Consider the following 17,500-nt stretch of genomic DNA (forward strand, 5'->3'; position numbering starts at 1 on the left):
ATAGAAATTAACTAAAGACCTTCCTTTTAACATTGTGATAGCCGCTAAATAAACACTGCTGTCTAAAGCCTCCACAGAAACTCTGTGAACCCCAACTACTTATAGTCTGAGATATGTAGGAGAAAAACAATCCATTTGCTTCCAGGTATTATGACCATAATGACATGTTGTTTGAGTCGTGTGCCCTAAACCCACAAACAAGGGACTTAGTTGGCAAAGCTTTTTTCCACTTAGTTGTACCAATTATGGTGTATACTCCGCTGTCTACCTTCTATTGAGGTAATTGTCAAACCTGAATGACCAATCATAGCTCTCAGGTGCTCAATCAGCAGTGATGTGAATGTCGGGCTAACAAAGTGGTTCCAAACCTTTTTCGGGTGTGGTCTCGTCTTTAGGTCTGTAAGAGATAGAGGTAGATCTTTGCTACTCATTCTTCAACTCTTTGTGCTTCTGCTTCCTTGCACACACATCGTTTTAACCCAACCAACTTCTAGTAATATCAATATCCCAAGGCATGCACATTGAACCATTTTTTACGTCAAAATCAAAGATCTATTGTTTATACGTAAGCATTCTCCCGCGACCCAATATGTACTAAGGCCTTTCTTAATCCTCACCGTTTGAACCCAGGCCCCTTGGGCTGCTAGCCATTGGTGCTAACCGCTGGATCACACCAGTGATCACTTGTTTTCTGCCCCCTCCTCCTAGGTCATCGTTTCAGACGATGGGTCGCCAGCGCTGAGCTCCACCGCCACGGTGATCATCCGGGTCCTGGACCAGAATGACAACCGGCCCAAGTTCACCGACAAGCTGTTCCACATCACTCTGCCCGAGCAGCGGACGCACGCCACCACGCAGGAAGTGTGTCGCATGGTGGCCCGCGACGACGACGCGGGCACAAACGCAGAGGTCACCTACAGTCTCCATGACAACACGGACGACAGGTTCCGGATTGACCCGCGCACCGGGGCAGTGACGTCTCAGGGCCCCTTTTGGGCGGGAAACTATAGCATTCTCACGGTAAACGCATTTCAGTGATTTTTTTTGTTTTACTAATTAAACTTTTTTACGTGTCCGCTAATCGCCTACTCAGAAAATTGGTTGACTTATAATTATACAGTATGTCTTGGTTGGCAACAATGTTTTCATCCTGAATATGCCATAGCCACCTTAGCGTTACCCTTTTAGTTTAGTTAAGTGACTCGTCTAATCTTGAGGGCAAGCGTTAACCTAGATAAATCTGGAGGGATGGCAAAGTCAATTGAGAGAAGATAACTACAGTATATTGTAGGCTTACAAGTTTAAAGCAATAAAGTTGTGGCTGTAAATAAACAGAGAGTATTTACACTTGTGACACACCACTAAGAACAGCTCCAAGGCTAACCAAACTGAGATTGTGTTCACGGACAGGTTTGAATAAAATCTGAGAAATCAGGGTCTGACGTCATTAGTCTCGCTTACAGTAACATTTCTTGATCACTAATCATTTAACCTTGGCAAATGCAACATTTTATTCTTTATATTATTTATTATTTCTGGAATTTAGCAGACGCCCTTGTCCAAGCAACCATTCATACACACATTCACACATATCCTGGTGACTCACATCACAATTTCTGCATTTGTTCCAGTTTAAGCGTGGCCTTGCTTAAACCACATGTATGGTGAATAAATAAAAATTGGCAGCACTGTCAGGGAAAGTATTTGCATTCCCATGGCTCTCCAGTATACGTCTGCATTATAAAATGTGTATGGTCCAGAATGGAATGAATATGGAATTTCATGTATAATAGATAGATGGAGTAATTACAGCCCAGAGCATCATGGTGTTTGTAGACCTGACGCACACATATGCATACATAAATGGACACACACACACTCACACATAAACACACACGCACACACACACCCACACACACACACACACACTGCATGACAGAGAAACTGGAACGCACACACACTGTAGTCAGATACAATGTCTTTGTGGTTGTTCTTTAACAACATCAATGTTGAGGGATGGTTTGGATCAACGGCAAATTAGACATTCAGTATAGTAGTCACTTCTATCCACAGACACAAACAAAGAGAGCCTGAACTACTAAGGCATAATACACAGAGATCTGACAGCGTGAATTAAATATAATGCATTATATTAAAATTCATAACATAGAATAGGATGATGCATCCATAAAATCCTTGATTATGATTTGATTGGTTCCTACTTGTAAAGCGATATATGCTACAATATTATACAATATGATAATATATGACATGATATGGTACAATATTATACAACACAATATGATGTGTATAAAAAATATTATATACAGTATATATGCACATAATAGTTATAGTAGCAATGTCAATCTATTCTCATGGGTTTTCAGATCAAAGCCACAGACGGCGGGAGTCCATCGCAGTCATCAACCGCACGCCTGGACGTGGAGTGGGTCTCCGTGCCGACGGCCTCCTCCGAGCCAATGACTTTCGACGAGCCGCAGTTCACTTTCGCCGTCATGGAAACCGAGCCTGTCACCCACATGGTCGGTATTATCATGACGGAGACGCAAAGGTTGAAGTGGTTCACCATCACAGGTGAGAGGATAAATACACACACACACACACACACACACACACACACACACACACACACACACACACACACATGCAAGCACGCATGCACGCACACACACACACACACGTAAAACAGATCATACACAGACACAAACTTACGCAAAGATATGTTAAGATACATACAGTACATAAAGACAACCTGAGATTGTCCCACATTTTAAGCAAGTGGAGCAAAAAGACACACGTATACACACACACACACACACACACACACACACATATAACAAAACATAAACACACACACACACACATATATATATATATATATATATATATATATATATATATATATATAAAACTTAAGCACACAAAAGCACATCCAAAAATAACACACATGCATACACACACAGACAGACAGACAGACAGACACACACACACACACACACACACACACACACACACACACACACACACACACACACACCGATAGCAATCTATCAGTAAGACGAAATGCTAAAATCATATTTTCTTCTGAGAAATGCTGACCTTTCACTAAAGAGAAAAACAGTGTTGCCCTGGAGCTCTTGCCGCCGACATGCCTTCTTCTCTATTCCCACCTGCGTGTATGCTAAAGTGATATCTGACATTCAGAGTTTTGCCACTTAGCTTATATTGCTGACTAGCGCAGCGCCAGGGCTATAGGGCTGGCAGCGTCTTGGGTACGGTCCATCCAGATGAGCATCTAACCAAGCGTGGTGGCGTTCCTCTACCCAGAACTCAGCAGAATAAAGTGGAGGAGGAGGAGGGAGGAATGCTGGGTCACATTTTCTTCACTCCAGACACATGATGTGTTTACTGAGGTGTCCGATTCAATGAGAGTCCATACAGTTTCCAAGTTGCAAGTTTTGCCTCTACAGAAAAAGCTTGATCAGAGAATTGGTTTCTCCACTCTGAGGAGTTGGATACTGGTTGGAGCTCAGGTTGCTCAAGCAATATCACACTCTGGACTCGACTGTTGCCAAATAGTACAATAATTTTCCTATACTCTAGCTTGCTAGTATACACTAGCTTGCTGTACACTAGCTTGCTAGTTTTGTACAGCTTTGTGTAGGTCGACACGTAACCACAGGCCGGCTACTTTGTCATGTGTCACTCACTTGTATTGAGCTGTAAGATTACAAAAGGATAAGTGTGTTGTTGTGGAAATAAAGATGAGAGGATTGATGGAGAGGGGACCGCAGAGGTGAAGGGGAGATTAGAGGAAGGAAAAGCGTGACGAGGAAAGAGAGAGATGAGGAGAGGGAGAGGGAGAGAGATGACGAGAGGCAGCGGGAGGTGTGATAAAGATTATCAGCTTCTTCTCTCTCTTCACCTGCCAGACCACCTGTTCTGTTCTGTTTTCCCTCCTCCCCCCTCTCATTTCTCTTCTTTTCCCTGCTCCTCTCCTCTCTCCTCTTCAGCCTTGTCCTCCTCTTTCCTCCTCTCCTCTCCTCTCTACTCTGCTCCCCTCTCCTCCTCTTTATACTCTCATCTTCTCTCCTCATCCTGCCGTGATAGTGTAATAGCAGTATATTCAAAGACAGAATAGTGTTGACCCCTAACCAAAAGGTTCTTGGTTTGATCCTCAGTGTCCACAGTCCACCTGCAGGCATCCTTGAGATGCCTTAACCCCTACCTGCTCCTGAATGTGTAACTCATCTCAATTCACTTTGGCTTAGTCACTTAGTCAATGCTCCGAGGAGTATTCACAGTTGACCCTTAGCGTTAAAGAAATACATGAGAGAGAGCAGTAGAGAAAGAGTCAGAGGGATGAACAGATAAGGAAAGAGACAGAAACATGGGACAGAATCCTGTAAACGTCTCTCCTGGTCACTGAGACATTCAGTCAGTTACTTTTAGGGGCAATCCCATTGCCCCTCAATACAGAGGGGGTAAGTTCCCCCTAAGAAATGAGACACCCCTCTATTACCATCGCTTGACGCTCGTGGACTGCTACGTCGACAGAGGTCAGAATATTACAGTCAACTTGACAGCATGAGTCCGTGAGTTAATGATAGTAGTAACTAGTAATGATTCATGACAGCTGCCAAATTTGCCGGCCGGCTTTTCCTCAAAGCCTTCCCTTTCAAGTGTGGTCCTTCGGAAGCTTCATTTCAAGGGCTACGTAGCCCTACGTCTTGGCCCTAGCCCTTAACCCAAATGAGAATTGAGACAGCCCTACCCCTCACATGAACGTGCAAAAACAAGGGGGAGGTGAAAGGGGGAGCGGGAAGGGGTGGAAATGGCCCTTTACCTGGAAATTATTACACTGTAAAAACGCTAACTTGAAATTGCTGGTCTTAAAAGGATTTTTACATTGAGTGAACATAAAACTACAAGTTGCACTGTAAACTGTTTATTTGAGCTGTTTCAACTAACTTCCAAACATTTCTGGTTAAAAGTTGATCTCACTCCATAAACTGAGTTGGCAAAATAAACTAATCCGAATTGAATCCTATGGTTCCAACTTCCCATGCGTTAGCGAGTGAAATAGGTGGTTGATTTCATGCATGTTATTATTTCACTCCTCCCCAATCCCTCTTAAAGTGCTTGGGCCTTGGGTTTTTCTGTGGGACAGGAGGTCCGGAGACTGGTAGGCGAGAGGAGTGGTAGTGTGTATGAGTGTTGGTTGGAGATAGCTGGTGGTGGTGGTTGAGTTTTTGTTGTTTTTGGTTGTTTCTACTTGTTTTAAGAGGGGGGATGTGATGACCCAGGTGGGTCCTTGACCCCGCCCCTGCTATTTGTATGCCTGTGTTGCTCTCCCTACTAATTAGGAGATTGTTGGCAGGTGTGGGTTGGACCGGGACCGCAGTATATAGAGCCTGCCCAGACAACAGACCTGACTTCTCCCTCTTCCAGGCATTTGATTTCCTTTGTTCCTTTGTTTGTAACACATGGACTGATCTTCGCATGACCTTTTTGGTTACTTTAATTTATACTGACTTGCACCACACTTCTTATTATATTTATTTCAAAATAAATTCTTTATTGTTGTTGAAACAGCGTGGTCTCTCCAGTTTATGTTGCATGCATAGAGCCAGCGTGTCACATATGGGATCCTATGAATCCTATGGCATCCTAAGTTTTAAAGCTGTTTATTACCCTCATGGTGAAATATAAACATGCAAAATTGTTTAAAATGAAAAAGCTGGTTTATTGTCCATTTGTGTAATTGTAAATAGGATTTCCTTTGTAAGAAAAACTCAAAATGGATGTTTTTACACATGAATGATTCAACATAATATTGACTTTCTTAGTGTGTACAATTAGATTTCTGAAACTTTCATTGTTATGAAAGACAAGTTATTTGGACCAAAAAACATAGTTGTCTCAACTTTGAAATTAGCTGGTACAACTATAAGAATTAAGTTGGCACAACTGATATTTTCTTCAAAACTTAGAAGTTGACATGAAAACCCAAAAATCCTGTGCAGACAGTTGCCTTGAAATTTCAAGTTGAATTCACTTTTTATTTTTTACAGTGTACCCTTACACTTCCCCTTCCCCTCTAACCTGTCACCCAATAAGAACACACTTTCTTCCCTCCACTCCTGATGTCCTCTGCTACACCCTGTATTGCTGGAAAAAGTATGTCATGTATCGTGGGTTTTTATGTAGAAAAGCAGGACATCGTGAGCCTTGACATTTCATTCTCTCCGATAAACACCATCTGGGCCTGGAGTTTGAGCCCTCCTGAGGTAGCATTCTGCTTGAGGCGTGTCCCCGCCAAATGCTTCCCCCGGAAACAAGTGTGTCATGAGCATAGGGAAGGGGCGGGTGGAAAGAGGGAGATATGGCACTGATGAGAGAAATAAAGCAGGGAGGAGACAGAGAGAGAGAGAGAGACAGAATGAGAGAGAGAGAGAGAGAGAGAGAGAGAGAGAGAGAGAGAGAGAAATATGGGGGAGAGAGGGATACAGAGAGGCAGAGGGGTGGGACTAGAGAGAGATGGGGGGAGAAAGGGAGAGATAGAGAGAGCTGGATGAGCAAGAGGATGAGGTGGACAGAAAGAAAGGTAGATGGAAAAGAAAAAGATTGGAAATAAGAAAAGGGCTATTGTGCACACGCACGCACATACTCACACACACACACACACACACACACACACACACACACACACACACACACACACACAGACAATCACACCAGTACACACACAGAGCGTAGGACGGATCCAGGTGGCGGTTTTGGATCAACGTTCATGTGGTGAATCCCCTCAGGGTATGACAGGTTCTGGATGGATGGCACTCAACAGGCCGGGGAGCCCACTGTTATAGAAGATTACTTCAAAATCAACACACTTTATCCGTGTCCTTATTTTCCTTCCTTTTTTGCCTTCTGTATGACTCCCCTCTCCACTCTCCACCTCTCCCCACTTCATTCCTTCTCTCTCTCCCCCCATCTCTCTCTCTCTCTCTCTCTCTCTCCCCATCTCTCTCTCTCTCTCTCTCTCTCTCTCTCTCTCTCTCTCTCTCTCTCTCTCTCTCTCTCTCCCCTAGGTGGTGATGAAGATCATGACTTTGACATCCAGAGGAACATGGGCACCATTCTCATCGCTCGCCGCCTGGACGCCGCGCGCCACTCCAACTACAACCTGACCGTCAGCGTCACGGACGGACATCACACCGCCACCACACAGGTCCACACACACACACACACACACACACAATAGCATGCGCACACACACAGACACACAGACTGTGTCTGAAAACAGAAACACTGTTCCTGTTTCTGCGTCGTCAACGCCAATACACTTTCACCGCGCCCCTTCAGTCCCCATCACTGACTTTGTTCTGCTCCACCCCCAGGCCTACATCCGTGTGCTGGACATGAACCAGCACCGCCCCGCCTTCCTGAAGCCGCTGTACGAGGTAAGGTTCACCGCTGGTCACGTGACTGAATGCTCTGGAAAGACTGAGAAAGTACAAGTTAACCTGGTATAGATGATGAAGGGGATGACTGTCATGTGTTGACAGTCAGTGTTATAGTTTATAGAGCTATTGGTTCATTGTCATGCTCTGATGGCTTCAGAGAGGATTACAATCAGCACAATAATGATAGTACACAAGTCAAATAATAGGCAGGTAAATCTTTTCTATCAATCTAAGTTGATTTGAGTCTGTGTTAGGGTCTCAAACAACTGTCTGGTCTCTGGTCTGGTCTCTTATAGGGATGCAATTGTAAATGTCATTATTATTTGTATTATTATTATTATTATTATTAATATTATTATTATTATATTACATGTTATGTATATTCTATAATATATATATATATGTATATATATATATATATATATATATATATATATATACATATATATATATATTATGTCATACATATATTATATATATATTATATTATATCATATATATTACTATTCTTACTTGGTCAGAATTATTTTTTTTATTAGTTTATTGCTAGTGTCTGATCCTATCTGCTCTCTGATCTTCTCTCTGATCTGCTCTCTGATCCTGTCCGGTCTCTTGGCACTAAACTGGTCTCTGGTCTCTGATCTCTTAGGTCCGTGTCCCAGAGGACACCTCTCCCTGGAAGGACATCCTGCAGATCAGTGCTGAGGACCAGGACTTCAACAGCAAGCTCGTCTACTCCATACACAGCAGCCTCCACCCTAACAGCCTCAAGTACTTCCACCTGGACCCCAAGAGCGGAGTGCTGGTCCTGACTGAGACGCTGGACTACGAAGACATCACCGTCCATACGCTCGTCATCATGGTAAAGCAGCATGGGACTCAGAGGAGTGCATGTGTGATGTATGATCAGGGGAACAGAACTGAACGGAAACACATTGACATTGGGTCATTTATAGAAGTAGCTTCTATTAAAAGTAGCTTCTATATAAGCAATCACAATTTGAGTGGCTACATAAAAATCAAAAAGTGCTTTTCAAAGTAAATGTTGGCGATACTCTGGCGTATTGAGGAGACTCAAGAGGGTTGTAGTAGTCCTGTAAAATCCTGAATGAACATAGATAAACTGTAACCTCGGCTTATGAAAAAGTTTTGCGAGGTCTTGCATGAGAAACACTGTGACAGTTTCAAACGAATCATCGAATCAATGTCTCCTGATAATGACATTTCACAACAAATTACTAAATGAAAAAAAATAACAAAAAGACATGACCACAAATATTTTCCACTAGCACAGCTCTATTCCAGTTACACTACACATTCAATTTAAATACGAAATATTAACAATTGCAATGCCTTGCGTCTTCACAGGTCCGCGACCAGGACATCCCGGTGAAGAGGAACTTTGCGAGGGTGGTGGTGTATGTGGAGGACTGCAACGACCACTCCCCCATATTTCTGAGTCCCCGCTTTGAGGCCATCCTCTCCAACATGGCAGCAACGGGGTCACAGGTTATTCAGGTCAAGGCGCTGGACAAGGACACGGGGAGCAACGCTGACATCACCTATTCTCTGCAATCCGGTGAGTGGAGGTCTTTGTGTTGGGTAGCAGTAGGATTAGTATTCTCTGTTCCTACATCCGTCAGCTTCACAATTACCCAGTGGGTTTTTATTTCCCTTTCTTGGTAGAACTGCAGCGTTTTGTTCACAGGCTGTAGCCCTGTTTTTTCTACAGCAATGCAAGCAACCTAAAAAAATCAGTTTTAAAGAGAGAATTTGTCAGTTTCTTTCATTGCCTTGGACAATCTATATTCCAACAAAGCTGGCTGCCACTCTGGGTTTAATTTTCCCAATCAAAGGCCTGTTAATATTCAAGATTTTCCTGTGTAAAAAGTGTACTGGCTCATTATCTTAATATTTATGACTTCAACTTTCCCTCTGAAACACATGAACAACCTCATATTTTCTTCTGTCTCCTTACAGGGAACATCGACCATCTCTTTTCCATTGACCCAGTGCTGGGATCCATCAGTTTAACCAAACCTTTGGTCCTCCAGCCCCAAGAGAAGTTCCACCTGACTGTGAAGGCCACCGACCAGGGTTTCCCCCAGCGTAGCGACATCTGCTCCATCCACATCTCTGTCCTCATCTCTGAACAAACCCCTCCAGCCTTTACAGCTGAGGAGTACTTTGTGGAGATTAGTGAGCTGAGCTCTCCTGGATCCTTGCTGGTGACCATTTCAGCCTCAAGCCCGGCAGCGGTGCACTATGGTGTCAAAAGCGGCAACCCCAATGGGACCTTTCACATGAACCCTTACACCGGTTCAATTTCCGTCCAGAAACACCTGGACTTTGAGGAACACGACTCGTATAAGCTCCGTGTGACGGCCTCTACTTCGGCCGGGGCCTCGTCCGAGGCGGTCGTCCATGTCTACGTGATCGACGAGAACGACAACGCTCCCGTCTTCCGGCAGCGGGAGTACCGGGGGCGGATCAGCGAGGCTGCTCATGTCAACAGCATGGTTATGGGAGAGGGCAACACCCCGCTGGTCATCCAGGCCTTGGACGCAGACAGAGACTCAAACTCCCTCTTGGTCTATCACATCGTGGAACCAGAGGCGCTTAACGTTTTCAAGATAGACCTCAACATGGGCACACTGTCTTTAGCGTCACCAGTGGATTTCGAGGCCAAGGCCGTGCATCATTTCAGTGTGCAGGTGAAGGACTCTGGGGAGCCGTCGCGGTATGCGGAACATGCTGCCAAGGTCACCATTCACATCATGGACCTGAATGACTCCCCACCACACTTCACAGCACCGGAATATGAGGCATCCATCATCTTCCCCGCTGTCACAGGCACAGAGGTTTTACAGATTGTGGCCATTGACACTGACTCGGAAATCTCCTATTTCATCACAGAGGGCAATCTTCACGATGCCTTTTCAATCCACCCCAAGACTGGAGTCATCAGCGTGATCAATGTCCTGGAGTACAGGCCGCATTACGAGCTTGTTGTGAAAGCTACCGATGGACTCTATAAAGACTCTGCTATTGTCAAGGTGTATTTATTTAACTTGACAGAAAGTGGCCTTGGATTTAGGGAGAAATCCTATTCAGCCAGGGTTATGGAGAACCAATCATTGGTTAAAACCTTAGTAGCCCTCAGACCCACTGGCTGCCACCTGAACGAACCTCTTGTGTATTCCGTTCTGAACCCGAAGGGTCGGTTCACCATATCCCAAACGTCAGGTATTCTTGAAACCACAGGTGTCCCTTTTGACAGAGAGGAGCAGGACATGTACGAGGTAGTCGTCGAGGTTCGTGACCTGAGGGTGCCACCCAGAAGGACCAAAACCCAGATCAAGGTCTACGTAGACGACGTGAATGACAATGCCCCACAGTTTCTCAACCTGCCGTTCTCTATGTTGGTCTCAGAGGACTCGGAGCCAGGGGATGTTTTATATCAGGCAATGGCCAATGACAGAGATCTGGGAGAAAATCAATCCATCATCTACTCCCTTGAGGAAGACTTTGGTCTTTTCAGGATCGACCCTAAGGTTGGTGATGTGTCCCTTCAACGTCCTCTTGACTTTGATGTTCTGAACAAGTATGTCCTCACCATCCTGGCCGAAGATAATGGTGAACCCAGTCATAGCACAACAGCACAACTCAGCATCCAATTGAGAAACCGAACAAATCCGGTATTCCAGACATTGCTTTATCCTCTTAAAGTGCCAGAGAATGTTCCCCCCTTCACCACCATTTTACACGTGCAGGCTAGGAATCCAGAGGGCTATCGGCTCATTTATAGCCTGGAGGAGGACAACACAACAAAACATTTCCATATAGATTTCAAAACAGGAGTGCTAACTGTTACAAACCCGTTAGACTACGAGAGCCAGTCCATGCACGTTTTGACTGTGCGTGCCACTGATTCTGTGACAGGAGCTTTCTCTGAAGCCTCCGTTGAAATTGAAGTGGAGGACGTAAATGACAACGCTCCGATTTTCTCAAAGTTGCCGTACTCTGTGGACATTCCGGAGGGCCTTCCTGTAGGCAGCTCTGTTTTAATGTTATTTGCCTCAGACAGGGATTCTGAGAGAAATAAAGATCTGACGTTCCAAATGGTAAAAACTGAAGGGAATGAGACAGATTTCTTTGAGTTAGACCCCGACACTGGACTCATTGTTAACACTCAGATACTGGATCATGAAAGCACTAAGCAATTTAATTTGAAAATCAAAGTAACTGACAACGGCACTGTTCCTCTTAGTAGTGAGGCCAATGTCGTCGTTAACGTCACTGACGTCAATGATAACCCACCAAATTTTCCCAATTCCCAGTATGATGTAACACTGGACGAGATGGCTAAGTGCGGGCACATCGTCATCAAAATTCAGGGCTCAGATCCAGACGACAAGGATTTGAATGACCTCAAGTACAGAATCCTTTCCGGAAACGAAGCCCGGCACTTTAACATCAACGAATCGTCTGGGCTAATCTCCTTCTCTAATGTATGTAAGAGAAATCTGAACCCCTACTACAACCTGACGGTGGCTGTGTCAGATGGAGTCTTTCAGAACACAGCACCAGTTAATATAGAAATGATGAACAGTAACCGACACAGTCCCTACTTCAAACAGAACCTCTATGAGGCCGAGCTGGCGGAAAACGCTGATGCTGGAACACGCGTGATCCGCTTGGCGGCCATAGACCCTGACGACGGGCCGTACGGCAGTGTGGACTACACCATCATTAATAAACTAGCGGATGACAAGTTTGCCATCGACAGCAATGGGCAGATTGTCACAACACAGCCGCTCGACCGAGAGAACCCGACCCAGAGAGTAGTCGCCATTAAGGTGATGGCTAAAGACGGAGGAGGGAGGGTGGCGTTCTGCACGGTGAAGATCATCCTCACCGACGAGAACGACAACGCTCCCCTCTTCAAGGCCACCGAGTACCAGGTGTCCATCCAGTCCACCGTCAACAAAGGCTCCCCCGTCATCCAGATCATGGCCTACGACGCAGACGAGGGTAAGAACGCAGACGTCACCTACATGGTGGACGAGGCGGAGGAGGTGACGGAAGACATCATCGAAGTCAACCCTTTCACTGGCGTGGTCAGCATCAAGGAGAGTCTGGTCGGCATGGAGAACAAGATCTTCAACTTCAAGGTGAAGGCCCGTGATGGAGGGCTTCCCTTCTACAACTCGACGGTCCCCCTTCAGGTGAAGGTGGTGGCTCCCGAGGTTCCTCTTCCCAAATTCACAGAGCCGCTGTACACCTTCTCAGCCGCCGAGGACGTCCCCTTGGGCACAGAGATCGGAATAGTGAGGGCCAATTCGGACACCCCTCTCATATACAGCCTGGTGAACGGTAACACAGTGGACAGCAACAAGGACAAAGTGTTCAGCTTGGACCAAGAGAGCGGCACCCTGCTTGTGGAGAAGACCATCGACCATGAAAGGACAAAGTGGTACCAGATTGAAGTGTTGGCTCAAGGGAACCATAACGGTACCGAGGTGGCGTCTCTGGTCTCCGTCAACATCCAGGTCCAAGATGTGAATGATAACCATCCCGTGTTTGAGGCAAACCCCTACCGGGCATACCTGGCAGAGAACATGCCTGCTGGTACCACCGTCATCCAGGTGAGATGATGGAATAAACCTCTGAGATATCATGTGGGGGTTGATAGAAGGGGATTATAGATGAATGGGGTGGAGGGTGAAGATGGGTAAATTAGAAGTAGGGTAAAAGAAGGCAATGTTAAGTGAGCAAATTTGTAAAGGTAAATTAATTTCATTGAAACCATTTTTATGTTATGTCAAAAAGAATTAGTGTAAAAGCATTGCATTCAAAGGCTTTTGTATGAGTACCCATGCCAAAAAATAAATAAGCGCTTTCTGCTCCCAGGTGACCGCCAACGACCCGGACATGGACATCAACGGTCAGGTGACCTACAGCCTGGAACCGGCGCCCGGGGGCGACCCCGTCATCAACGACGTGTTCTCCATCGACGGCGACAGCGGCTGGATCACGGTGGCGCGCCCGGTGGACTGCGAGGCGGCGAGGCTGTACCGCTTCCTGGTGGTGGCCACGGACCACGGTGGCGACGCAGCGCTCTCCTCCTCCGTGGAGGTGGAGGTGACGGTGACGGACGAGAACGACAACGCGCCGCGCTTCACCGAGGACGTGTTCCGCGGCTCCACGATGGAGAACCGCTGGCCCAGTGGTGTCATCGCCTCCATGACGACCACGGACGCCGACGTCTCCCTGGAGAACCGGCTGGTGACGTGCTACATCACAGGTTTGTGCGCACGCACTTCAAACTGAATTCAACTCCATTTGTATGCTGCATTGCATAAACATGCTACAGTTAGTAGTGCTTTAAGTGCTTTACGACCATTGTTTTTTTTTGCAACAACAACAACAACAAAAAATTAAAAGCAGATGCATACAGAAAATGTAAAAGGAAGATAATAATAAGACAGATAATAATGAAACATTGCAATGCCAAAAGGTCTCACAGGCCCACATTAGCCCACATTAGCCCACATATAAAAAACACATAGTGGGTGTGTTTGTCTGTGCGTGTGTGTGTGTGTGACTTTGTCACGCGTGCCCTTCCTCAATTATTAAACTATTTCAAGTTGTGGAACCGTGGGATCAATTAAAACAGTGGTTGGGATACTTTCAAATCTCCAGTTGATCTCTATAATCAGCATGTGTAGAGTGACATGTGATCACACAGAACCAGGTTGACAGGACTGAAACTCTGATTCCCTCAAGCTAAGAGCAGGAACGACTGCTGTACCTTCCCACACGCTGGTCTGGCGGCAAGAAAGCTGTTACGAAACCTTATATAATGATGTAGTGAAACATTAACATCTAGACAACTGAGGAAGTCACTGCATACGTCCCAAAAACGTAAAAAGAAGATGATCCTGTATTGTCAGCCCATAGACTCATCTTTATAATAATACAGGAGATCTGATGGAAGCTGTATTAGTGACTTTATTACAGAGTAGGCAAATGTTGAAAACAGGACCCATAAGGAACAACACCAAAAAAAGAACATCACGTAGCGTCACGTGTGGTTTCAGGCCAGTGATCTCATCTGGCTCAACCGGTAGTGCGCTAACCTGTTGCTATGCTCTTTACTATTATTTTCTATTTAGTCACTTTGCGATTATTTTGATAGAAACTTGTCATTAAGGTGCAGGTAAGTGGTTAGGCTTCTTGTCCAAGCATGCATACAGGTGAGGAGCCATATAGTCTTTAGAAGTTAGGGCGTATGACTCACAGCCTTCTGTGTTCAAACACCAATTCCACACCACTTCCTGTGGGTATCCTTGAGCAAGATGCCCCCGAAACCCTGCCTGCTCCTTGAAGATATGTATCTCAATTCACTGTAAATGTCTTTTGATAAAACCACCAGCTGAATGACTCAATAGTACAAGAGATTGTTAGGCTGCAGGCTCGAACACAGATCGCTTTTTTCACCTGGAGGTCACGTCAACACCGTAACCACAAGACTATGCCTTGCAGTGATTGGTTCCTCGTCAACCATGTGCTGTGTGGTGTGTTGTGCAGACGGGGACCCTATGGGGCAATTTGCCATCATTCAAGAGGAAGAGGGGGAGTGGGGGCTGATCCTGAAGGAGCCCCTGGATAGGGAGGTGAAGGACCGGTACACCCTGCAGATCACTGCCACCGACGGGAAGTTTCAGGCGCTAGCCACCGCCGAGATCCACGTGCTGGATGTCAATGACAACAGCCCAGAGTGTCAACAGGTCAGTTTTCATTATGTCTTACACTATGTTAGTTTCGATCAAGGTTTTACAGTGTATATATACATTTATATATATTTTTTACAGTGTATATAATTATTACTGTGTCATAAGGTCAGTTTAGATATATATACCTTTTTTAATTCTTTACATTATATTTATGTTTTATATAGTGTCATCAAGTCAGTTTAGAGATGTTTTACTGTGCATACACGTTTTACAGTGTCATCCGTTCAGTTTATGATGTATTTATGTTTTACAGTGTCCTGAGCTGAGTTTATGTTAGATAGTATGTTTTACAGTGTTATCAATCCAGTTTAGACATGTTTTACACTGTAGACATGTTTTACAGTGTATCTATAGTCGTGTCAGTGCTCTGCCTCTAACACTAAGGCTTCTCTTTTGGCTAGCTTGTGTACACGGAGGTGGTGATGGAGAACTCCCCGTCCAATGTGTTCATCCTCAAAGTGTCGGCGTCGGACCGCGATACGGGGGCTCACGGCCTCGTCTCCTACAGCCTGCACGGCCCTGACGCAGACAAGTTCCATCTGGACCAACGGACAGGTAACTCAGCCGCCCCAACGCGCAGCCAATGAGGAGAAAAATACGCGTTTCACATCTATGTAGGCCTTGATGTTGAACCCAAAACATAATAAATGTCTTCACTTTTTTTGGTCACCATCTCATGATCTTTAAGCAGTCAAACTCATAAATAGACTTATGTAACTTCACCAAGACGTGTATAAAAAAAGATAGCGACAATATTGACTCTTGCCGGGCGAGGAAGCAACAACTGGCTGCCTTGCTGCATAGTGTCCATAGAAATGAATGAACACAAAGAGCCTTCCTACCAGGAATAGCTAGCAGTGTGTGTGTGTGTGTGTGTGTGTGTGTGTGTGTGTGTGTGTGTGTGTGCGTGTGTGCGTGTGTGCGTGTGTGCGTGCGTGCGTGCGTGCGTGCGTGTGTGTATATCGGTTGTATATATCGGTTAAGTTACAGATTAAGAGATGACCCCCAGACTTAACTCATCTCCCTCTACCCTCTCCAGGGGAGCTCTTCACCATGGCCGTGTTGGACCGCGAGCAAGAGGCAGAGCATAACCTGGTTGTCAAGGCGACGGACGGCGGCGGGAGTTCGTGCCAGGCGGACATTTTGCTGATGATCCAGGACATGAACGACAACCCCCCTCGGTTCTCCTCGCACCACTACGAGGTGACCGTGTTCGACAACACCACGGTCCGGACGCCGCTCGCTGTCCTCTACGCCAAGGACCCCGACACTGGTGAGACGGCTAACGTGCTAAAATGCTAACAGGTCACACGATGCAGGTTCAATGCAGCCGAATGAAATTAACTTACAGACACTCAACACTATCCAAGCTGAATTAGTACCGGGCAAACTGAATCCTAACAACATCCTAACCCCCCCAACAACCTGTACAGTAACATCTGCTTCAATGGTGCCTCTTACATTTACTGTGACATTTACAAGTAATGACTAAAATTGTAATTGTGTAGTTTCAGCACAACGGATGAATCACAACCTTCTGAAACCCTTTATTGTGTGTGAGAACAAGTTGTGACGACTCTCCCTCACACACACACACACACACTGCAATCAACTCTACGCTCAGTGTGTTTGTGTGTGTGTGTGTGTCTCTAGCTCTCTGTCTGTGTGTGTGTCCATGCATGTCGTCTGTGTATGTGTGTGTAAGTGTTGGTTTTGGTGTGTATCTGTGTGCATGTACAGGTGTGTGTACCACTGTGTGTCTATGTGTGTATATTTCATTGTGTGTGGGTGTGTGTGTGTGCTTGTGTGTGGTATACATAAGAGATTTTCATGGCCTGTTCCAGCAGGTATTTTCATTCTTAACTCCCACTTATTATTCACTGCAGTAAATACCATCGGTACTTAATACCATCTGTATGAACGATCATCTGCATCCAGAACATCCACCTTGTGCCAGTCAAGATGGCTACACTTTAAGTACCTTGCTCGAGACATTGATTAACCACAGGGAATTCAACTTGCTCCTACCCAGGGGCGGGCTGTACTGTTAGGCAAACCAGGCACTTGCCTGGAGCCCCAGGTTTCTGGCAATTGGAGACAGAGATACAGTGATGTTCTTGAGGGAAGAGAACATGGAAAATTGTTTCCTTGGGTTGGAGGCAGAGGAGTTGATTTTAGACCGGTAGATAACCGGTAGACCGGTTATTCAGCCTT

General features: G+C 45.5%; 1 protein-coding gene across 1 annotated transcript in view; it reads left to right on the plus strand.

The window, feature by feature from the left end:
- Positions 1 to 17,500, plus strand: part of fat2 (FAT atypical cadherin 2) — a gene marked incomplete at both ends in the record, with an annotated part of 50,193 nt that overhangs the window by 10,307 nt on the left and 22,386 nt on the right. The window contains 11 exons of the mRNA XM_084468982.1: positions 709 to 1,020; positions 2,388 to 2,595; positions 7,113 to 7,252; positions 7,422 to 7,484; positions 8,137 to 8,349; positions 8,856 to 9,066; positions 9,468 to 13,135; positions 13,401 to 13,794; positions 15,081 to 15,280; positions 15,688 to 15,841; positions 16,326 to 16,559. Of these exons, the coding sequence (XP_084325108.1) occupies positions 709 to 1,020; positions 2,388 to 2,595; positions 7,113 to 7,252; positions 7,422 to 7,484; positions 8,137 to 8,349; positions 8,856 to 9,066; positions 9,468 to 13,135; positions 13,401 to 13,794; positions 15,081 to 15,280; positions 15,688 to 15,841; positions 16,326 to 16,559 (5,797 nt within the window). The remainder of the gene's footprint in view (positions 1 to 708; positions 1,021 to 2,387; positions 2,596 to 7,112; positions 7,253 to 7,421; positions 7,485 to 8,136; positions 8,350 to 8,855; positions 9,067 to 9,467; positions 13,136 to 13,400; positions 13,795 to 15,080; positions 15,281 to 15,687; positions 15,842 to 16,325; positions 16,560 to 17,500) is intronic.

Source organism: Micromesistius poutassou (genome assembly GCF_964030765.1).
Source record: "Micromesistius poutassou genome assembly, chromosome: 6".
Lineage (NCBI taxonomy): Eukaryota > Metazoa > Chordata > Actinopteri > Gadiformes > Gadidae > Micromesistius > Micromesistius poutassou.